General features: G+C 36.6%; 1 protein-coding gene across 1 annotated transcript; it reads right to left on the reverse strand.

The window, feature by feature from the left end:
• Nucleotides 1–298: 298 nt before the first annotated feature.
• Nucleotides 299–25227, reverse strand: LOC110037812 (pantoate--beta-alanine ligase). Its single transcript, XM_020742534.1, has 4 exons — nucleotides 24513–25227; nucleotides 18932–19045; nucleotides 2411–2542; nucleotides 299–625 (listed from the first exon to the last, which is right to left on the reverse strand). Exons 1-4 carry the CDS (start codon nucleotides 25083–25085, stop codon nucleotides 512–514), a joined length of 933 nt encoding a protein of 310 aa, XP_020598193.1. The 5' UTR covers nucleotides 25086–25227; the 3' UTR covers nucleotides 299–511.
• Nucleotides 25228–25765: the final 538 nt, after the last annotated feature.

Consider the following 25765-nt stretch of genomic DNA (forward strand, 5'->3'; position numbering starts at 1 on the left):
TCGTAATTAAAAAGAGTTGGATAAAATTAAGTTAATTGGATCAATTCCAGCTCAATCGGCCTCAAACCAGCTCAATCCAACTCGAAATCAAAATGACCTGACTCAAATTGAGTCAAATTGAGTTATGTGGATTCATTTCAGCTCATAATATGCTCACAACTCATTATATTCAATTTTATTTAACATTATATATAATTTTTATAAATAAAAAATACTTCGAGCCGATCCAAGCCAGTTCAAGCTGATGTGTATGGCTCGAAATCGGCTCAAAAAAATCTTGATTCAAAGTTTTGGCTCATAGCTTAGCTCGTTAATTTCAATCAGATCTCAATCCGAGCTACACTTCAAATAGATTTTTGAGCGATTAAAGATCTTCGAGCTAAATTCACAGCCCTAATTTGAAGGAGATAATTTAAGGAACAGCAGTGATGACTTGTGCAATTCATATTATTTTGCTGTGAAAAACAAATGTTTCATTTGAGGCTGACAAAATTGGAAAATCATAAATTGATTAATCGATTTCCAAGTTGTCGATCAATCTAACATTTCCGAACCAGGCAGCAACGCATAGTACAACGGGGCATGAGATCTCTTCAACAGGCTTTAGGCCCTGCTGCTCCACAATCTGCATTTACAAGTAAAATTTATATTTAGTATTGTTCCATGGAAACATAACAAATAAGTTATATCAATTATGTAAGAAAAAAAAAAGGGCATCAGGAAGATGCTAGATTCCAGCCAGACCAATAAAAGTGTGTTTGAGATTATGGTGCGGTGGTTGCTAGAAACTTTGTGTTTCGTCACTAGATTTGGGCTCCGTTTGAAGGAGTTTCGCCAACTTCAAAAATCCCATTGAGGAACGAGACTCCTCGAGAGCATTTTAAAATGACAATTTTTATGTTTTCCACTTCGGCGTGTAGAGACATTCCAAAAACGTTCAGTTACCAAACATCTCTTTCTCCATTAGCGGGAGTGAGTGCAATCGAACGAAAGATAAAAGTAAACGAAACCTTAATTACTTGTGATGGATGCTAGAAAGTCACAGACTGACTTTTTTTTAAAAAAAAAAAATTTTAATAGTCATCGCAGTTTTTTCTTTGAATTAGCAGTTCTTCTGCAACAGCTTAAAAGTTACTTTTTCAAATAGTTGCAGCTGCCCCAAATAGACCCTAAGTTTTCAATGCTGGAATAGAAAAACAAAGATGTGTGGGAAGCTCTACTGACGTCCAATTAAGTTCCATTCTTAGGAATTGGATTAAATTTGCTTCAAACAGCCTGTAGATACCCACCTGAACAAAAAAAAAAATCTCATTCCCTTCTAAAGTTTTCACGAGAACAGAACTTCAATTGGTAGGATCATGGCAGGATCATCGCCAGTGATTGAAGTGTTTTCTTTGATATGTAGTGGTTTGGTAAGACAGGTCATTTGGCTTGTTGAAAAAGAAAAGCAATACAAATTTAGGGGGCGTTTGGGATCACTTTTATTTTTTATTTTTATCTTGTTCTATTTATGTTTTGATTTGAAACAATATATTTTTTTGATATGCTGGATAAAGATATGCTATTTTTTAAGACATTCAAAATACCAAAAAGTTGTTTTTAAGAGTCTTCAAAAACATATTTACTTTTAGAAATAAAAAATTAAAACAAGTTAAAAACACATTAAATAAACATATTTTTAAAAACAAAGAAAAAATAAAATTAATCCAAAACAAAGCCTTAATAGATCATATTTGAAATATTTGATCTTTTATGTAAAATAAGTGCAAGGCTTTACATTTTTCTTGTTTGGTTATAGAAAAAAATAAAATCAATGCAAAAAGTGTAGTCAGCGAGTGTAGGTGACGGCTAGCATCTAGCAGATTGTTAACTACGGCAGTGGGCAGAGAGTGGACAATGGCGACAGCGATTGGCATCGGGCAGGCAATGGCCAATGTTGGGCGGCTAGTGGCTAGGGGCGATCGGCGATGAGCAAAACTTTATAAAATGTGGTGTATGACGGCTAGCATCTAGCAGGTTGTTAACTACGGCAGTGGGCAGAGAGTGGACAATGGCGACAGAGATTGGCATCGGGCAGGCAATGGCCAATGTTGGGCGGCTAGTGGCTAGGGGCGATGAGCAAAACTTTATAAAATGTGGAGTATTTGAAATTCATCTAAATCCAATGAATTTCAAATCCATCAAAAATAAACTAGACAATGGATTTTAAATCTATGATACTTTTAACTACATTTAAAATTCATCCAACCAAAAACCAAGATTTCTAAAACTCTAAAAAGAATGTAGTGCACGCTCATTCTATTTGCAGGAAACTAAATAATCCCAAAGCAAAACCACGTCACATTACGATCACATAAAATCACATGGATGTCGATGAAAAGGCCTTATGGGCAGAAGCATTTCAAGTTACCTCAACATAATCAATTTTCCCATCAGCTTCAGATATTGTTTGCCTGACTAAATCTTTTAGGTGCTGACAATTTTTCAGTCCTTTCTCTGCAGCAAGTTTCGCTTTAGATAGAGACCTACTGATAGACAAAGCCTGCAGAAAAACCAACACCGACATATATGTTACATAATCTCAATGCTCAAATCAGGACAGAACAGTACATTAAGCTATGTCAGAAAAGCAAGAAATAATAAAAGCGACAACTTCAAATTTCCATAAAGCATTTTTTTCAGCTAGTAATACTGAACAAGCGCAATGCATGATTTTTTTTTTAAACTTTAAAAAATGCAAAGATAATGGCATGATTAAGCACGAGAAGGTGAATTGCTTGATAATAAAGTCAAGCCCAAGAGATAATGCTAAAGTTTTTCCACAGCATCCAGCCCAAGTTTAGTTTTCATATTTATTTTTCTTCATGAGTTAGCACCGCATCTATGAAATTGATCAATCTTCAAAAAAATATTCATTTCTGTCAGCAAGAGATCCAAACTATCAAGTCCTCAGAAGAAAAAAAAAAAAAGCGTGAAAAACTTAAAAAAGTGGCCCAGTAAAATGCATCCAGAGAGATTGTTACAACCTGATTAAAAAACAAAATTTACCAAACCTCATATAAATATTTTCAATCCCCGGTACAGCCACCAACTTGAAATATCGCCTAAAAGAATGGATTTCCATAGATTTGTGGGCTACGAAAATTCCAACGCTCTGACTCTCCTTTTGTTGTTGAGAGAGCTTTGTAAGTCAAAATTTTATATGATAGAAGTAATAGTAGATAAGACACTACCCAGAGATTTCTTCCTTATTTTGTGAAAACTTCAACATTTAGGGTTAAACGCCTAAATTTCATAATATCACATAAAGTTCAGCACAATTGAAAAGTACCCCAAAATTTACATCTCTTGGAATTTGATTGAAAAAAATTTATTAGATTCTACGTATGAAACCAATTAAATCCATAAAACACTGTATGTAAATTATGAATGATTTGGGAAATATAAAGTTAGAAGTTTAATAATTCTTAACCTATATGCATCTTAATTATATTAATTAATCCCTTCCTTAATCCTCTGCATTGTAGCACACCGACCATAAGCCACTTTTATTTCATTCATGCGGTCAAAGAGAGCTCGAAAGTTTCACATTTGTATTTTCCTCTCTTTATTTCTTCTTCTCTCTTCCTTGACCTTCCCCTCCCTGTTAGTTTGGCCCCATGCATCAAGTTGCGACCCTTGCTACAGGGCAAGGGGCGAGCAGACAGCGAACCGAGCGGCTACCAGAGTATGGCAGCTGCGATTTAGGGCTCCGACATGGTTTCTGTAAGTACAAATTCCTCTCTCTCCATTCTAAGTATTCATTTCCTTCCTCTCACGTCCGTTTTAACGTTTGCCTCATTTTTCGTGCTTTTTTCATTTTCGATAACAGTCGAAGGCACCAAACTAGTGTCGGAAGCGTCGAAAGCACATTGAAAGCTTCCAATTGAGTTTTAGCATGAAATTAGCGAGGTGAAAGTGAAAACTAAGACATTAGAAGGACTTGGGAGACTTGTTGATTTTGGAAGGACGATTTATGCCGAAAAGCCCATTTGAGGTATGTTTCGGGCGAATAAGTTATGTTTTGAGTTAAATCATGTTAAGAGGCCGAATTTTATGAATTCTGATGATATTTGCATTCTGCAGGTTGTGCATACGAGGCGTCGAGCTCGAAATAAATGTATAGAAACTTGTCATCGGGTTGCAGCTCAAATCAGGTGAAATAATTTTGTGCTAATTTAAGAAAAATAATCTTCTATAGATTTGTATATGATTTCTAGTTTGACATAAAAACATTTAGACTTCATGAATATTGTAGATGTAATCTGCTTAAAATATGTATGAATACAAGTGGCCGTCTTTTACTATACATATAATATTATGCTATATTATGATATATAGCAAGTATTCATTTATGATTCATACATGTTATGATATACTATGATATATTGCAGGTATTCATTTATGATTTATACATGTATATGAAATATTCATGAATGTATGCTGCAGGTATTATGAATATCTATGATGTCTACATTCCCCAAGTTGTATACGAGGCAGCGAGCTCGAGACGAGCGTATAAAAACTCCTCGTAAGGCTGCACCATCAAATCAAATAAAATAATATAGTACTAATTTAAGAAAAATAATCTTCTATAGATTTGCATATAATTTTTAGTTCGATATACAAACATTTAAACTTCATGCATATTGTAGATGATTACCAGCTTAATATGTATGAATGTAAGTGAATGTCTTTTACTATACATATGATGATATGCTATATTATGATACATTGCAGGTATTCATTTAAGATTCATACATGCATATGCAATATTCATGAATGTATGATGTCGGCATTATGCTATAAAAAATGCATGAGTAATGTATGGGTAGAGTATTACATGTAGGGATTTATTCCCAACTCTTGCAACTTATACGGGGATAAAACTCTGAAAACAGTTGGGATTAGACGATGACAGAACTTTAGGGAATCACAGGTATCAAGGGGGCTATCGGAAAGCACAACTTTTAATTGATTGTTCATATAGCTTTTGGAGCAGGATTTCAACTCATTATAAAAGAATATGAAAATAGTTAAATATTATAAATTAAACAAGTGACATTATTATGATATGATCTCTATGAAATAATACTACTATGAGAAATGCTTATGATTTCATGCTTACGAGCTACATATTATACTAGTCTTAATTTTTGTACCAGCTTTCTTAAACTAGCGTGTTAAGCCGTGTGTAGACATGTACAATTTTTTACGAGCATGCACGTTGCTCCTTTTTCATAGGTAAAATCTTATATTAGCGCGATTATTTCTCTGAGCTTAGTTGTTTTTTTATTCTTCGTTGTTGCCTTTCAAGAAAGAGCAACGAGCACTGGGGAGAGTAGCCAGGTGTGCCCTTGTACAGCTTTTGCACGATAGTTTTGGAAGCATTATACATAAGTTTTAGGTAAGTAATTTTATTATTTTGGATTTAGCAGCTCTATATGGGTTTCATGTTTTGGATGATTTAATTTTCATCCTTCTGAATATGTACTTAAAATGCAATGTATCACGTATGTTGTGGATATCCAATTAGACTAATTCATCACCCACCGGGTCCTGATTATAAAAGTCAGGATGAGTGTTAGTGAGAGTTGGTCTGATCAAATTGTCAGTCTGTTGCACCTAAGTAGAACCCTAAAAAGGGAGAGGCCAGTTGGGGTGTGCCATAAAATTCGAGATTTTCCATAGGCACAAGCCCCTATGATTAAATTACCCCTCCTAATAATAGAAGAGCATTTTCGATTAAGGCTAGTCATTTAACACTGAATATTAAACATATAGGGGCGGCTAACTTACAATTTAAACTTTAAAATTTATTACTTGGATCTTAAAGCAGATGGTGGGAGAAATGATGACGAACCAGATCAAAATCTCATAGTTATGTCATCCCAGGTCGTTGTAGTCCCTAATCTACTTAAGGGTTGTTTGGTTGGAAGAATTTATAATGTTCTGTAAATCTTTTACTGAGATTTTAAACAATTATATATTTGATAAAAAGAATTATAAATACAATATAAAATATGATTGAATTTGAACTTTAAATCTTAAGTTCATTTTTAATGAAGAATTCGACCGAATTTGAGATTTACACCGTTCATTAATGTAAAATAATATTAACAAGTTACCACCCATCGCTAGCTGTTGTCGGCCATCGCTCGCCAACTGCTACAGTCACCACCCACCGCCTACCATTTTTTTCCGCCGTTGTCGCCTGTTGTCGTCCGCCTCCCGCCATCCACCGCCAGCCGTTGTCCGTTGTCGACCACCGTTCCCCACTACCTGCCTCTTCTGCCTTCATGGTCACCACCCCCCACCCCAACCACTGTCGTCACCTGATGTCCACTACCTGCCTCTATTATTCTTCGTTCGTTGTATGTCGTTCGTTGTTCATCGTCCTTCACTGTTTGCATTCTATCGCGGCTGTTTTCCACAGCCCGTCGTTGTCATCGCCCGCCGTTTGCTAACATTTGCTGACGTTTGCCGCAACAGCTCATCGTCTGTCGTCACAGCCCGCCATTTGCCACTATAGCCCGCATTCTACCACCTCCACCATAGCCCAACATCTACCCCCATTGCCCGTTGTCCGCCAACATCGCCCACTGCCACTAGTCACTAACATCAATTGTCGATCGCTGTTGCGAGGTGCCACGCATCACCTGCCAATAATACTTTATATATTTTGAAATATATTGTTTTCAATCTACTTCAAACCAAAGAAATAAAATCTTACGTTTATTTTACAATGAACCAAACAACTCTACAGTATTTCAAACACAAAATATTACTAATGTATTACATTCATTTTACATTGCATTATTTTTTCAGCAAACCAAACATCTCATATTCAAAGGAGATAGTCTACCCAGCCTGACTGAAGGATTCTTTTTAGCATTCATGGGTTGTGTCGTTTAAGAGACTTATAAATCTAGGGTAAATGTTTGTAAATGAGCAAATTTATGTTGATTTTAGCTAACATAAAGCTTTGTGTCAATCATGTGTGCCCTTATGACTCACAACTCAAATGGCAGAAAGTCGTTGGAAAACATATAGAATGCGACTGTAAAAATAACATAATGGTGTCATTTAGCGGCAACAACCCAGTCAGAGGGCTCTGATGGTAACTAAAATTTTGTTAGGTCTTTGAGCCAAACCACGCAGACAAAGAACTCAAGTCATATCCCTACTAGCGAGAAATTACTTTGAGCGTGAATACAATGGTACATTCGATATGACTTTAGCTCTTTTGTGAGCTAAAATTAATAAAAAATTTGTCACATTCGACAAACTCTTGTGGTGAGTAGATGTGATTTGTTTTAAGTTTTTAAATGATTATTTTAACTTCAATAATTTGGTTGGTTATTTTGAAAATTGTCGGTTGAAGTATTCTATCAACTACTTCATTATCGGGGATATAAATATTTAAAAAATTTAAATTTGAAGTTCATTTGAGTTTTGTCAGTTTAAGCTTGTTAGGATATAAGTCTTGTCAACTTAAATCCTAATAAGGATGAGGATCCGAGTTGGTGATTAAGACTCATAAATTTTTATCTTATAATTTGGAATTTTATTACAACTTACAATACTCGTCAACTACAATCCTTAACAGGAGCATGATCAGACTAGTTAGGTAGAACTTACAATCGTGACCGCTAGAAAGGGAGACCCAATTGATTTTTTTTTTTTTTTGAAATATGAATTATTTGAGTGCACTTTTAATCTTTAACCAGTGCAACATTTTCAAACTAATAGAGTTTATGCACTAATCGATTTAGTGGAGCCTAAATGGGCATTTAATTTCTTGTATTTGAATATTTCAAAAGATTTTATAAGTTTTAAGGATTTGCACGATCTTTTAAACTATGCTTTGACATGAAATTTTCTTCAAGAAACACATGCAAGATTTTTAAATTATGCATAATTGAATTATTTTCTTCAATGCCTTGAAACATTTATAGCTCTAATCTATCTAACTTATTATTCATATAAGCCTTACAAACACTCACATGAATTTCAAAACATTGCATTTAACATAAGAAACAACCTGAAGTTTGTACAAACCTTGAAATCATTCAAAACTTGAAATGTTTGCAATATTATGATTTTAAATAATACAATATTGTATTTTGGGCTTTGAAAAGAATTGAATTATATTTGCTAGCAAGTGATATTGTGAATTTGATGGTGTGATATAATGTTCCATATTTAAGCTAATCTTGTGAGTCTTAATAATTCATGTTATATGCTAGCATAATGCATGCTTTAAATCATTTGAAAATCTTTATTAGCCCAAATTTGAATTAATTTCAACCCTAGACTCTTAAGTTAAAAAAAAAATCAATTTTAGATTATAATTTTCAAACCCTTGGAAGCCTAATATTTGAAAAAATAAATTTTAAAATATTTCCAAGTCATGGGATCCTAAATTTTAAATGTCCAAATTCTAAATACTTAGCCAATTTAAATAATTCAATTTTTTGAGTCATTTCAAATTTAAATAGTCCAAAGATCTTAATTTATTTATAAGTCCAAAACACCCAAATAATTTGCCAGTCTCCCGACAACAACACCTATTAGTGGGCACCAGGAGAATGCTAATCTGCTCAACTGTCTATAAGATGCATTGATCAGTTTGTAAGACACTGTGGCAGAGGAGCAAAGCAAAATATTTAACTCACAATCTATAAGACGCTATCGATCATAAGTGTACTTGCAAAAGGTCAAATCACAAACATAAATTTCCCCTAAGTCCCTGAACAAGTACTTGCATTTCCCAATCCCCTTATTTTTAAAAAGATTTTTCAAACTAGTCCTTAATTTTCATGAATAGTACTCAATTCCTCTGAATAGGTATTCAAGCTTCCTTGCATGGATATGTTGAAAATTACCCTTATAGTCCCATTTTATACCTTCTGAAAGAAAGCCGTGACAACGAAGATGAGATTTTGTTGAAGCAATAACGATGAAGGAATAAAGTAAAAAACAACTCAAATCTCTCTCTCTCTCTTATATTTTTCATTTACAATATAAACTATAAAATACAAATAGCAAATCAAGAAATAAAGAGTCAGATCATTGCCTTGGATTGGGTAAGTGAAGTGGGTTGGGTTTGAGTAGATGTAGCTTATGTAGGGTTTCGGGATTGGGTTGGGCTCAAGTAAGAAAAGAGGACTGGCAAAACTTTCAGCCTAAAGGAAGCAGAAGACCTTTGTTCAAGGCTCAGCGAAGAGAGACTAGGGCAGAGCATCAGTGATGCAAGCAAAGGGGAAAGCAAACTCGTGAGGGAATCGAGCTTTCAGTGTAGGCTCTTCGAACGGGAGCAAGAAAACCGAGCAAAAGTTTCAGCTCAGGGCAGGTGACGGAGGAAGGAAGGTCTCGTGTGCATGCAGATTAGGGCTTGGGCTTCAGGCTTTGGGCTAGGGCAGAGCGGCAGAGGGAAGGGCCACAATGCAGTGATCAAGCGACTTTGGTGTAGGGAGGCTCGGGCGGCTTTGGTGGAGATGTGACGAGGCCTTTGATGGTTTAAGGTGACAATGGCGTGGAAGACTTCGACGCAGAAAGTTCGAGTTTTGTGCACACAATGAACGATAAAGGGCAATGTTGATCACATGAAGAGAGAGATAGAATGGCTTCGGAGTCACGACAAAGAAAGGTTCGAATGTGGCTTGAGGAGACAGTGGTGTGGAATAAATTATGGCACAGGAAGATAAGCATAGGAGAGGGCTTCGGCGCTACATGCATGAGAGGACTGCGAGGAAGTTGATGCGATCCCGCATTCAATCACAGGAAGGAGGCGGAGTAGAAAATGAGAGATTTGAAGGTATCTGTATACCCTGATTCTATTGTTGCTTTTTCTCCAGCTTTGCTCTTGGGTTTTGATTTATGAACAGTGGTGGAGAAGGAGACAGGAAGAGGAACAGTGAGAGGAGGGAAGTGTTGATTGAAAGAGAGGATGGCTTCTGCTTGAAGGGAGATAAGGGACTTCACCTCTGGTATGTGCGGTGGTTTAAGTGAGCGAAAAAATCCTCAAGTGTGGCAAACTTTGTGCTTGTTTGTGACAAGGAAAAAAGGGATTCCAACCCCACAACCCGCCCCACCCCACCCCACCCCAATCCACCCGCACCTGCACCCACACCCGCTCACAAAGAGTAAAGAAGGAAATGCCAATGTCTTAGAGACTGAAGTTTGGAGTAGACATTTTACAATACTAGATTGGATGATGTGCATATAAAAAGCCAGGTTTGCTTAAGCTCGAAGAAAATCTTACGACAGTATAATATACCCCAAAAAGCCATTCTAATTTTGATGTATGTTCATTATAATGAAATCAGCATTACAATGATTCAAATACATAATCCCACTTCAAAACAATGTGGGAAGAAAAATAACAGGATAACCTATTATAACTACACTGGAATAGAACCAAAGAGCAATAGAAGTATCATAAACATTATAAGAGAAGCTACTTCTAGCTTTTGTAGCTAAGGAAACATAAGGAGAAAGTTAAGTATCATGAGTGTAAGGCTTAAAAATGATAATATAATCACAGTTTCTTAAAATATTCACCCGGCTCTACCGCAGGTCAACTTTTTTACAAAAATGGGTTGAATATTATACAAGTCACCACCTAGAGATTTTGCCCCCTGAAACTTATTATCTAGTTCAAGACTTCTCATCAAGTGCAAATACATGCATATAAATATCTCTCGAGATCATGAAGGGGGAGCTTTTAATAAGGCTAGTCTATAAGCTCTACAATACTTAAATATAGTAATGCACTTTGGATCTACAAAACAAAGAATATAACTCTATTTGCCCAAAGTGAATGATGAGTGAATGATGAAAAATCGTATCAAGATATCACAATTTGTCATCTTGAGAAGTCATTGATCATAGTTTACTTAGTTAATGGAAATAATAGAACAAATTAAATCAGATGATCCTCATCAACAATCATGAATTATGCATCATCTCTAGGGATATCATATACTTAGAATGAAAGCAATGGACATTAAGATATGATGCCCAGTACGCAATGAACTTGTGCTCATATAGGGCAAATGAACTTGTGCTCATATAATTCAATGAACAAGTATAAAGGTTGTCATGACTTGGCCCCATGAATTGGAATTTTCAAGGCGAGAACAATGGTCAGATAATGGAAATAAAATATGCTTAATAAATATAAATTAAAAAAAAAAAAGACACTAATGATTAAAAATTAAATTATACAAAAATAAATGTAACTTTTTAACTGTTGATCTCTCTTTTTGTACACATTCTCTCCTCTATTACTCACCTTCTATCCAAAAGCTTAAATTTGAAAATGTTAAATCGACTTAATAAGTTATCTACAATGATCCAGTGGAGTAATTACAATTTTAAACTACAATAACTCAATTAAGAAAGGCAATATGAATGTTATTTTTTCCTATGATACTATAAAAAATCATACAATAACATTAATGACATTTACACATGGAAAGAAACTAAGATTTCTACACGTATTAACATTTTTCTTTACTTTACAAAGTTTAATCTTTTAGCTTTTATTACACTTCATACTCTTAAACTTATACATCCATGCCAAGAGCATCTTCTAAACATAACACAATCCAAACTGACAGATACAAATCGAAGCCCATTTTTCCGCGTATATTGGGGAAAATAAAATATTTTTTTTTTCACTAACACAAAATAACACAACTCAAATACATAAAAATAAACACCTATAATTCAAGAGGTAGGCAATCTCTCCCAACACCTACAATTCAAAAGATAGACAATCTCTCCCAAACCCTAAACCTAAGACTCAAGACCATAATTTCATGCATACCTTAACCCTAACATATTAAACTCTATTTATACCAAACAATAATAAATAACCAAAGACTAAGTTGCCCTTAGGCGTTAAGGGTAACAATACTCCCCTTCAAAAAAAAAAACATATTGTCTTTAAGGTGTAAAACAGTTGTTAGATCAAGTCATTTGGCTCCCATGAACCGTCCTCATCGTCAACCCTTTTTATTCAAACACAAATTCGTAGTGGCTCTCATGAGTTCAAAATGGAGTCTTGTGCACATCCTTCAACCACATTCGACTATGTTGGTTCCCTGACTTTAATTCAATCTTAGAGAATACTATAGACCCAAACAGCTCCACCAATAGCTCATCGATGGTCGTAATCTCTGCTAACTTTGTATCAAGTGTCTCTTCCATGCCATGCAACTTGATCCAAAATCCGAACATTGCTTCTCAAATTGCCCTCGACATGGTCTTAGATCTTTACCAAGGCCTTGCACAAACCGGAGTCACCATGAAGCACCTCCATCTCGTCTCTATCTTGAATGTTATGTAGTATTAAAATCAGTCCCTTATATTTTCCCATTCTCTTCTCCACCAATTTTATTCCCATACCTACACCTAAATTATATTTTGATTGGAAGGCTGCAACAACAGAAAGAACTGGCGCAATTGGATGTCGCCCTTCGTCGGGGTTCCACCCACCATAGTTCCCTGTTTCATGTTGAAATCCTTCGAATCAATCTTTTCCAGCCCTAAATCACACCTCATCCCATTTTGCATATTTTCATTCCTTCCAAAACTCTCGGTGTCATGCAATTCTCTCCAGATGTTATCATTTGAATTTGCTCTCGACTCCTTCGTTGAATGCCACATGCTTTCATTTGTTCAATTCATTTTAATGTTGTGTTATTCCTTCAAAGTGTTTCTGCTCAAGTTTGCTCCCAATTCCTTCACTCAATCATGCGACTCCTGATCCATTTAGAATAGTGTCGCTGAAGTGATGTCACATGAATCCTTCTGCTTGTTTCAACTCATGTCCGCTCCCAATTCTTTCGCACAATCCCACAGAACCAACTCCACCTAAAATAGCTATGCTGCTCTGATGCCACACAATTTCTTTAGAATGTTGTTACTCGCGTTAGCTCCTTGCTATTGTTCAATTTCACGAGCGGTGGAGGTGGGTTTGTATGAAACTCTATGATTTTCCTCGTCATTTTTTCTAGGGTTGTAAACCTACCCTTTATGGACAAGAGCCATCTCTCCATAGACGAGAAATGCATCTTCATTTTTTATCTAATTTGACTCATTTTCCCCTTCTAATTTCTCTTCCAAAGACTATTATTTTTACTGTCATTACTCCTATAAAGATTTTTATCAAGAAAGCGAAGCTATTGTACATTGAGATCCCGTCGTCGGCTTCTAAGTCTAAATCCCAATTGCTTCCCGACTAGGGCTCGCTGTGAAGCTTCCCAGCTAGCTCGAGGCGTGATTGTATCTCGAGATTGGGTCGATGTACATTGCAATCCCGTGGTTTGCTTCGCAGATAGGTAGGATCAAGCGATTGTTTCCCTGTATGTCGTGAATCCGATGTTGGCTTCACATCTAGCTCTTATCGTGGTTGTATCGCCATAGATTTTGTCAAATTATCACGTTCGAATAGAGATCAATCTCGTATGTTCCCGTCGTGAATGTTTCTTTCGACGCCCTATATGTCGTGATCCCTGTATATTGCGATATTGTATGCCTTCTACCAGATCTTCTGTGTCAGATCATGCCACACATATTAGGGCAAAACACTAATGAGCTCAGGTCGGGGGAATCTTCCCAGAATACAAATTTGATCGGAGCGGATATTTCCTAGAAATTAAGGCAAAATAATATATTATATTCCGCCGATATCAAATTAAAACAACATAACACAAATACATAAAGATAAACACTTATAATTCAAGATGTAGGCGATCTCTTCCAACACTTACAATTCGAGCAGGCGTTCTCTCTCAAACTCTAAACCTAAGACTTAAATATCACAATCTCATGCATATATTAGCCCTAACCTATTAAGACTAATTTATATCAAAAAATGATAAATAACAAAAGACTAAATTGTCGTAACACTGATACATACTCTGTCGGAACAACATAACACAAAACAACTCTAACATTATCTAAGATGAAAAGATACTTAGTCACCTTTGGCGGATATTTTCTTGTCAGCACAACAATTCATGATCTAAATTTTGTGACTATATGAGATAATAGGAAAAAATCTACCTGCATGGATATATTGGCATCCCCAACCAATATCATAAAGAGATGAACTCTTTTTATCATCATGCACATACAACCAATTCATATAACAGTATTTGTATTTCATTATTTATATCATGTATTAATTTTTATAAAATATTTAATATTTATCTATCAATGAATAAATACACTTATAACAGAATTTACAAAATACAGAATAATATGATCTCTCTAGGAAAAATTACTATGCGCCTATTTATACAAAAATGTTAACATGCATATCTCACACCTAACAATACGAAGAATCAAATATAGTTTAAATCTCACTGCATAGAGCAATTGAAAATAGAAATACATTTTAAAATAAGATATTATTATAATTTAGAAACATAATTATTCACCACAACGTCTTCCATTTTTTTTACTCTTTAAGTTATAATTCCTTCCACTGAACACCTATAAAATAAGAAATGTCCATATTAACAATCTATTATCGCATTACTAATCATGCTAGTAAATCAATAATTATGAATCACTATTATTATTATTATTATCTTATTACATCTTTTTTATTAATATTATAATCCTTCAATTGTAAGTTTAATCATTAAAATTAATACTAATATTAAATAACCTTAATTTAACAAATTACTTCCAGAAATAAAATCCTAATCTTTTTTACTGTCATCAACTTTTCTCGTTTTCTAATCTATATATTATTCCAACTTTTTGTCAATAATTTGTAAAATGATAATTAGTATGATTCAATTAAATATTCTAAATTCCAAAAAAAAAATTTAAACCTTAACCGAACCTCACTTAACCCCTTCATCTTTTACACAGTTGCCAATTTAGATCTCTCTCTCTTTTAATTTGATTGCTTCTAAAGTCTAATCATCGTTATTAATTCATAAAATTTTAATATTAACTTAAGAACACTTTTAATTAAAATAATTTATTAATTAAAACCATAAAACACATATACCCTCACCTCCTCAAAGGCTTAACTAGGCTCTTCCCATTTATTGCATGCAAGACGCTTGGTCCCTCCTCTCTCTGGCCTCAGCACGCTCAATTTATCCTTCACTGCACTGTTCAACTAGGTTCGCACTATCCCGCACCAAGCTGATCCTTCTTCTTCGTGCATAGAGCTGCTCAACTACAGCCTCACACCAAGCTACCAGGCTTGTTGTTTCTCATGAGAGGACCACCCTTCTCTGTTACACGAGTCACTCGCCATGCTCCTTACCCGCATGCGACTCCACCTTCCTTTTCTTCACACAAGCACCATTGACTCCCGAGCACAATTCTTCATTGTTCGTCGCTCACACTACTCAATTCTAGTTCTTGATCAAGCACTTTCCTTCGAGCAATACCCCGCAAGTTGACCTCTCCTTTCTCTCCTTCGCCTCTCTATTGCATTGTGAGTTTGATTTGAAAACCTTCAAAATGTAATGAAAAGGTTACCAGACAAATAAATTGGGCGTTACAAAGGTAATATAGCAAACAATGAAATGAGATGACATTGCTATTTATAATGATACATATCATGTCAATAACAAAGTTTAAAATTGCTCAATTGAGTATTGAGGTGTTTTTATTTTTATGGCAATGAGTAAGCCTCAAAGCATTTCAAGGGATAAGCCTCAAAATTAATAAATTGTGTAAAATAAAAATATTGCATTAAGTTCAAAATATGTACTGAGAAGTAACATATTATCACTTTGACTTTTTAATATATTAAAAAGTAACATATTAATATCCTAATATACTAAAAATAGCAAAACTCTCAAAATAAGTAGTAATATTAACATCTAATGATTAAATTATAGAATAAGAAGAGTTATCCACGCTCTCTCCTTCACCCTTCTGATCTTAAGTCACAATTATTTTTCTCATAAACAATCAATAATAATAAGAATATTTGTTAGATTTTAAAATAATAGCTATATTAAGGGAGAAATTTTCAATTACATCCTCTAGTTCTAAAGACTAGCTTTGCTCCCACACCACAACATTATTTGTCTTCTATTAACACCAGCATTTGTAAGTACGGCCAAGTCATCCACTATCCTTGAGTTCCTTAGCCAAGTGCAGGTTTAATCCAATTATAGATGCCATTCACATAATTTATTTATACAATCCAGCTCTAAGGGTCTGTTTGGGGCAGCTGTTAATTATTTATAATCTGCTGATAAGCAGATTATTCTGATAATCTGCAGATAATCAGAATAAGTTGGTTTGTTGTTTGAGACAGTTTATTCAGAACAGCTTACTGGGAGCTCTTGTTGAATAAATGATCATTCTGCCCCTGTTTGGTTAAGCAATTTGCAACAGAATTGTTTATAGAAAATAATAGATAAAACATATGTCTCAAATTATTATAGTTCAGTTACAAAAATTAAAATACATTGTTCACCACTTCGTGAGTATCAAAACAAATAAAATAAGAAGAAATACAATTACAATTACAAGTAAAAATATTAAAACGTTCAATTTAAAACTCTGACGTCGTTTGTCCTCAGCGACACTGTCCTCTTGGGAAATTATCATAACACGATCAATGTCGGCATGGGAGTATGTCGAAATGTCGGTTCAACGGAAGATTCTGCTCCTCTATATATATGCATGAAAATCCTCCATTAAAAACATGAAAAATCAATTTCTCCATGAAATATCTGTTATGTAATCAAGCTCCCTCTTGAATAATTTTTTTAGGTTTCCTCCATAAAAAACATGAAAAATCATTTTCTCTGTGAAGCTTGATCGTATGAAAGTAAAAAAAAATTCGAATCATAGAACTCGGAAAAAAATTTGAATCATTTCTTTAACTGGAGACGGGAACACTAAAATTGTGAATCATAGAACTTGGATGAGTATACCTCACGATCCATGAACTACAGAAGAACGGGATCGAGAAACAGGGGAGACGAGAAAGCTTGATCGCACAGTTAGGGCAACGACAGAGGAGCGGGATCGAGGGACAGAGGAGACGAGATCGAAGGGCTGAGGGGTAATAAGCTCACCCTAAACGCGAAACACAGACCTCTCGGAGCAGCGAAAGATCCAGGGAGGAATAGTGAAATACCTTACACGCGGTAGCCTGCCGCCCAAGCGAACGCTTAAAACAAACGGGATCACGACATTACAAAATCGTCGAACGCAGCATATAAGGGGTCATTTGGCGCAGCTTCTGACTCTCCTTCCACTGTATCTTCTGACTCTCCTTCCACTGATACTGAACTTTCACATAGGTAGAACTCATTGAATTCTAGCAATTTATGAAAAACATGGATTTGTGATCCCTAGAAAAAGATATCATGTTTACGCACTCAATGTCATCTAGGCCGAGTCAGCAAAGTCTCAGTGATTGCTCAAATTGAATTAAAAGCAAGTCAATCAGCCAATTAAATGGTATCAATTTGCCACAAAAGGGATTTCATCAAAAGATATGATAGCATATCAAGTGAATTCAATTTTTCAAAGCTACCTAGCACATTCCTTGATATTCAGCAAAACTCTAATTCAACAACAAGATCGTTTGAAGTCATCTGGGATAGTTGTTACTGGCCATTGAGATCAAGTGGAGTCAACAAGACTACACACCATACGAAGGCATCCAAGCAACCAAATCAACTGTCTAGTTCAAAGTGAAGTCACCACCAACTTCACCCCAACTCACCATTGAAAATTTTCATGAGTTATCTATGTATTTTAATAGCTAAAAACAAACTAAACTTATTCATTCCACGACAAGTACATGCTAAGTCTTGCTATTTAATTTTATTTGTGCTACTTAAATGTAGTATTCTTGATTATACATGCTGTTTAATTTTATTTGTGTTATCAAATGTAGTATTCTTGACTATACAATGGCCTAAATCTATAACTAAGAAGTTGGAGATTAGGCCTAGGAAATCAAGTCATATCCCCTCATTTGCACATTCTGACAACATTAATGAAATTCCAATGCTTCTCTCTTTTTTTGCCTTCCATTATAGCTTAATCCATATTTGTTACTAATATATCGGTGCACCAGTAGACACATTTGGATCAAACAATGATCACCAATGAGCTTTCCATCTCTCAAGCCATTCCTTATGAGGATCTCAATCTCAATGGCACCGGTAAAAAAAGTGGGCATTCAAATAAAATCAAGGAAACAATATCAATGGGCGTAGAGAGGTGTTAACAAAACCTGGGTTGGGGTTTGTTGGATGGCACTCATTGCTCCTCTAATTGAAGTATCAAGCCCCTTTTCAATTGCCTACATTACATAATTGAAGTATCCTGGTGATGGCTTGGATCTAATTTGAATTCAAATCATGAAAGATTGACCAGCACAACACATAAATTGATAGAAGTTTACCAGCTATTCAATTTTTATCAGTACCTGGAAAGATCAAACACAAGCAAGTGCATGACCCGTTACAAATAAACCTCCTAGGCAAAAACCATTTAAAGCAATCCAGCACTTACCCCAAAGACGATATACAATTCATTAAAAAAAAGGAGGGCAAGGAACATGGATTAGAATGATGGGGAAGAATGGTTAAGAAGAAAGGATGAAGGAATGATAACAGAAGTCGGTATAGAAGGAGCTAACAGTGAAGAGGGAGGAGGTTGAAGAAATAAAGCTACATAAATGAAGGAAAAGCACAACTGAAAGAGAAAGAGATAAAATATAAACTATGCATAAATCTTGAACAAGCATTTGAGAAACAGAGCCCAAATTGAAGCATTGAATTATAGACATTTAGGAGTGCAAATATCAGCATTTTCATGGAACAAATTTAATTATAACCAAATTGAACTATAACGACAATACGAGACGAACCTTCTCTCTCTGTTCAGGTGATAAATGCACATTTCGGGAACTCATGGCGAGGCCATCAGCCTCTCGTACAATATCCGAACCAATAACTTTAATAGCAAAATCAAGATCGCGAACCTGTAAATGATCAACTTCGAGTTAATTCCATGTAACGTGCATATAAAAAGGCATTATTTTCGTTTATAAATTTATGAACATGAAAATTTTGCAACGTAGGTGTCAACTATATGCCATGCAAAATAATACCTTCAATTTTTCTTGATAAAACTATAAGCTACCAAATATTACTAGGTGAGTTTGGATGAAATAGATTTGCATAGGTCAAAGTCAACACACCTTTCTTCCAATTTGGCACGCCAAGAATGCCTAAAGGATTTAATATTAGTAAGTAGTTCTCAAAATTGTTGGAACCTTCTAATTTGCATCGAGCTACACTTCATAATTTTTTAACAAATCTAGGCTACAAAAAACTGATTTCACCCTTTTTCACCAGTAAGCTTCTGTTCAATTACAATTATTTCCTATGTCAAAATAATCAAAATAATTTATTTCATCACAAGGAGAAGGACATGCCAGCATCGAAATGTATACAATTCAACGTCACTATAGTTTGCTCAAGCAAATTGTAAACCAATCTGTACCTTAGCAGTTCTACATCTACGAACAAATTGATTAATTCAATGGCGCACAAAAGAAAAGCTTGATGAGGAAAAAAAAACCATCCTATGCAGATGAATCTCAACTGATGGATTAAAAGATGATTTTTTTAGTGCTGGTGTTTTAAACAGAAGTCCCGCTCCACAAATTCCAAGTATGTGGAAGTTTTAAGCAACAAACAGCAGAAATCACAAAGAAAAGGGAGGAAAATCATTAATGAATAACATAGCATCTTCAGTCAACGACAATAACTCATTATCATATCTCAACATATGAAAAATAAAACTGTTGAATCCAATATTGTCCATGGGCAATGCCCAAGGAAGAGAGCATGTGCCAATGATACGCCTCAACACCAAAATTAGCGAACAAACCACGACGAAACAACAATTAATAGGTGAAAGAAACACAAACAAGGGCTGCTCTTACAAAAATCTAAGGAAAACGAGCAAGATACAAGGTTGATCTACTTTCGAGAGGTAGATCAGCTCTCTCACACCCTAGACGTTACTAAAAACACTATAAGAAGAAAGAAAACAACAGCCACACAAAATATGTTTAAAGAAAACAAACCCTAGTTCCTCCCTTTAATAGAATCCTCCCACGGCCTTTTGAAAACTTTCCTTTTCCCCTTTTCTCCAAACCTCCTTTAATTTCTCTTTCTTAAGTATGTAATTAAGCCTCTCGTGGTCCTCACCTGCTCCCTGGGCATTTTTGCAGCAACATTTTGCCACCCCTCGACTTCCTCGTGAGAACAGGATCGGCCAAGCGGGCCTTCCAGCGAACAACATTGAGTTTGAATGATTTCCCTGAGTGTTGATCGAATTTGATCGTCTTTTGTGAGTGACCTTCAGTTGAGTTCCCCGAGCGTCGGTCGGATCTAAAAATTAACTGCGAGCATTAATTTTAACGAGAGTAGAAAATTTTATCAATGCCATTTATGATTTCTAGGCTTTTTTTTATTACTCCAGACGATGGCTCGGTGTAAGGGAAATTTTACCCGGTGAGTATTTCAAAGGATTTCAAGGTCCTTTCAATTGCTTCTGGTTCATATGTTTTATTAAAAGGAAAATCTATACTTCTCAGTCCGATAATGAGCAAAGATAAAAAAGTAACTTCCAATTTTAAGATTTCAGAGATACATAGCTTATGCGTAAAACATTTTCAGGTCATCTCCACACCATGTGAGGGGCACTTCGTTTCATGTGTACATCTTTAACTTGTAAACTTCTAGAGCAGCTTATTTGCTGATGATGAATGACCCGGTCCGTATCTAATCGAGTTTTCCCACCACTTCCCCACATGCGTTGAGTCGGTTTTCTTTAATATGAGGCCTTTGTTGGTGGTCTTTTTCCTAACATGTTTCTTATTAATATTGAGTTGTCTTTTTCACCTCCTGCCAGAGAGTCAAGTCAACAAATTTTACTTCTACCAAGTAGAGAGTGAGTTTCATCCCTATTTCTTCTTGCCATTTGATTATGTTTGCTTCGTCGTATGTTGAGGCAGTGACCACTTTCTGTCTGTGAAGGTTATATTTAACCGGCAACACGGCTTCCGTGTGACAACATGAATGGAGTCTGCTCAATCGTAGAAGAAGAGGTTGCAAAATCGCCCATAAGATTGATGGTAGGAGCTCAACCCCATTTCCTTTTGTTCCCTTGTCCTTCTTTCTCAGTAAGTTCAATATGATTGTGTTCGCCACTTCGACTTGTCTGTTCTTCTGCAGTAGATGGACAAATGCAAATTTTAGTTAATCCTCTAATTATGGCAGATTTCTTTCTCCTTAATTGACAAATTGTGTTCCACTATCAGTGATGATTGCGAGTGGTAGGCCATAATGGCGGATCAGATTCGTCTGGAAAGAGTTTCGAACGACCTCAGTTATGATCAAAGCAAGAGTTTTTGCTTCAATCCATTTGGAGTAGTTTACCACGACGAGCAAGAATTTTGTTGCCCTTTCGACAGAGAGAAGGATCTAAGGATATCGAGTCCCTAAAAAACGAAGGATCATTGACTGACAATCGACTGTAGTTTATGAGACGGTTGATGTTGCATTTGCGCGAATTTCTAGTATTGCTTGCATCTTCTTGTGAATTCCTCGTCTTTTTGTAGCATTGGCCAAAAACAACATTGTCGTTGAATTCTATGGGCAAATGTTTTACCTCCGGAATGACTTCCACGCTCGTCATAATGTACTTCTCTATGGGGTGCTTCAACTTCGTTCTCCTTGACACATCTTGTTACAGCAAGATGTGTCCACCTTTAGAAAAATTTTCCCTCGATCATCAATTACTGGGCGCTTTGATTTTGAAATGCTTTGGATAAGTCACTTCTTTACAGATATTCCCAGTCTCAAGAAATAAGATTTATGTGTCGAAAGATTCGCGGTGAGAAGTAATAAATTTCGCATCTTAACATTACACAAAAATCCAACACACACTCAAGTTACATGTAACAATGTCTATAGATCGCAAAGACCAGAGTTGGGAGTTATATGAGTTGTGAACCACGCAGGTCGTAGTTGACCAAGTAGATCATAATAATGGGTTGGAAGAAGAGAGCTTCAGAAGCCTAGAGAAGTACATTGTATCTTGAGTACGACGGTTGTAAACAACTATCGCGGAGTGTGTTGTTACATTGTCTTCAATAGGCATCGTTGCATCGTATCCAAGGTACGCATTGTTGCACCCCATTTGGAATGCGTTGTTACATCATGCCTTAGACATGTTATTACACCCTCTTTGGGATGCATCGTTGCATTGCTCCGTAGAGTGTTTTGTTACACCGCAACATACAACAGGATTCTGCAACGCATGTCATGATTCTGCAATGGGCTTTTTTGCGATGAGTGGAGCGACAGACGATGGTATAAGACAGCCGACAAACGGTGGTTTGCGGTTGCAGTAACACGTGGCATTCAATAGACTTTCGATGTAGAACACTGGAGCTTGACTCTCTTTCCATGTTTTGAGCTTTCTCTAGCTCAAGGTTTAGTTTTCTTTCAAGAAGGGTGTAGGGTTGTATTTATAGAGTAAGGGAAAGGTCTCTCTACAAATAAAGAAGGATTTCAGACCACCCCATCGAACCACACAGAAAGGTTCCCTTGTTAGTTAGTGTTCTGTGAACATTTGAGTGTCCTAATGATGTCAAAATTGAGCTATTTTAGGCTTGTTGGATTCATATTATTAAGATATTTGATTTGACTATAAACTTATCAGATTTAGAGTTCATTTGACTTTCAATTAAACCTCGAAAGCTTCCAAAGACAGCTTAACGAATTAATTCAGGCTTAATTTAACTTGAATTGAACCAGCTTTGATTTCATCGGGTCCACCTCGTCAAGCCGGTCAGTTGAATTGTCAGCCTCTATTAGGGATTCTTCTTCATGTATTGCTCCTCTTGTTTGTGGTATGATTCATGCTCACCGCACATTTTAGAATGTTGAATTTGAAAATATTTGTTGGTCGGATCCAAGGAACTGAGCACGTGAGAAGAGTAAAAAGACAAATGGAGAGAGAGAAAGAGAGAGGCGGATTCCATTATGGGTCTACAATGCCCAATGAACAGTAACAAAAGCTACAGCCCTTTTATAATAAATGTTTCCCAACTTATATAGGATCAATCTTAACAAATAAAATGACATTTCTACCCTTTACTGAATGGGGCTCGCAATAACTTGCAAATGATTAATTATACCTTAGTCGCCTTTTGTCTCGATTCATTTTGCTCGGTCGGCTTGGCTCCATTGACTTTGCTCGATCGGCTATGCTCAAAGGGACATTCCCAGAAAGATCCATTTTTGGCATAATAATTGACCTCTGTGTGAGGCGATTCCATATAAGGATACTGGTGATGTTAACTTTTGCTTCGGCTCGACTCATGTGCCAGGTAAATTTTTATATTAAATTGACATCTCTTATTATGAGTTGAATATTAAAGATTCAAACATCCTTCTGATGAATCCTATGATGGGTCAGGGATAGTGATCAGTCGCCCTCGGGTCACCATTTGGCTGAGTCAACCTGGCTTGACTGTCTCGGTGGGTCTCATAACTTCCTTGTAGAGGATCTCTTCATCATTCTTCAATCTTCTGGCTGTTGGATTCCTATGAAATAAGCACTAACAAATATTTTATGTACGAAAACATTGAAGTTTATGACAAACAAGCTTTTGTTTGTCACAAACTAGACGGTGAATATAAAAATGTTTCCCTACCTATAGAGGATCTATCTTGAAAAATAAAATGACATTTTTACCCATCATTGAATGGGGCTCGCAACAACTTGCAAATGATTAATTATCCTCTAGTTGCCTTTTGTCTCGATTCATTTTGCTCGGTCGGCCTGGCTCCATCAACTTTGCCCGATCAGCTCTGGTCAAATCAACATTCTCAGAAAGATCCATTTTTAGCAAAATAATTGACTTCTGTGTGAGATAATTCCATATAAAGATACTGGTGACGTTGACTTTTGCTTCGGGTCGACTCATGTGTTGGGTGCTAAATTTTTATATCAAATTGGCATCTCTTATTATGAGTCGAATATTAAAGATTCGGACATCCTTCTAATGAATCCCCTGATGGGACAGTCGACAGTGATCAATTGCCCTCGGGTTAACTTTTGGCTTAGCCAGCCCGGCTTGACTGTCTCAGTGGGTCTCATAACTTCCTTATAGAGGATCTCTCTTCGTCATTCTTCAATCTTCTTGCTGTTGGATTCCAATAGCACTAACAAATGTTTTATGTCCAAAAACATAGAATTTTATGACTAACAAGCCTTTGTATGGCACAAACTAGACGGTGAATATAAATATTTCTACATTCGGAATATAATTCACTGCAATTCAAACTGCGCTTTCATTCAAAACTCTAAAAAGTATCACCCAGTGAAAAAAAAAAAACAGAATATCGCTATAATTTCAAACGTACCATCCGACAAATAATTTGCCACTGTTGATAATCCTTCTTCCCAAAGACCGCCACATCCGGCTCCACTATATTGAACAATTTCGCCACCACCGTCGCAACCCCTCTAAAAAACACCGGTCGGCTTGTCCCGCACATCCCTTTCTCCAGCCTCTCCACCGTAATCCAAGTCTCGTGCCCACTGCCCCCATCCTCGAGACAAGAAGCCCCGACCCTCTCGCCATTAACAGCTCCCAGATGCCCGCCAAAGTCATTACCTGGAGCCGAAATGTACAGTTCAGAAGGGCAAAAGACGGCACTGACACCGGCGTCGGAAAGCTTCCGGAGATCGCCAGCAAGATCGGACGGGTAGGTGGAGAGATCCTCGGATGGGGCGAACTGACCGGGGTTTATGTAGATAGAGACGACGGTGAGATCAGCCAGGGATTTGGCGGTGCGGATAAGAGAAAGGTGTCCTTCGTGAAGGAACCCCATAGTGGGGACGAGAGCTAGGGTTTGGCCATTGGAGCGGCGGGAGCGTGACCAGGATCGCATCAGCGATTTGTCCCGTATTACTTCCGGCTCCGAAATCTCCATCTGCGTTTGGAGGAGCAGAGTGGTGCTGTAATGAATAAACGGCAGAATGGCGGCGGGAGTGGGCGACGGAAAAGGGCAATGGATATTGGCACGCGGTTTTGAACTCACTTACGTGCAGCGACCCGCCAAATGTGGTGCGGAATTCAAAGATTAAAAACGCCACGGGCTGTTTGAACAGGGGTTTTTGAGGTGTTTTTAAAATATAGTTCGCTTTTTTGTTCGAACGATTTATGTTAAAGGTCTTTATCTCTCTCTGTCCTAACACTCGACTCTCTCATTCGTCTTCCTCCCGGAAGGATCTGAGCCACTCACCATCTCCTCCCCTCCTCTCGGACGTCGCTCGAAGAACGGGCGAAGCAACACAAGGTATTTCATGCCTGAGCTTAATCACGACTTTATCGTGTCAAGATATCGCGCGATTGGTGAGAAGATGGGGCATGGTTTATTGTGGTTCCTATTTCAGCATACAGAGCAAAGGAGAAATGTTGAGTTTCGAAGATGTTCGAGAATCGCAATCGCGAGAGAGAAGAAAGGTTGGTGCGTGAACAGAGAAGAAGGTGTTGCTCAGTTCCTGTGATTTTTCTATGTGCAAACCATAGTTTAGGTACATGTTGAATTTTTCTCTCCTTCTTGTGATCCAGACACAACCATCTCTTTGAGGAACTTTGCGAATGTTTTCT

The sequence above is a fragment of the Phalaenopsis equestris genome, unplaced genomic scaffold (assembly GCF_001263595.1).
Source record: "Phalaenopsis equestris unplaced genomic scaffold, ASM126359v1 Scaffold225361, whole genome shotgun sequence".
Lineage (NCBI taxonomy): Eukaryota > Viridiplantae > Streptophyta > Magnoliopsida > Asparagales > Orchidaceae > Phalaenopsis > Phalaenopsis equestris.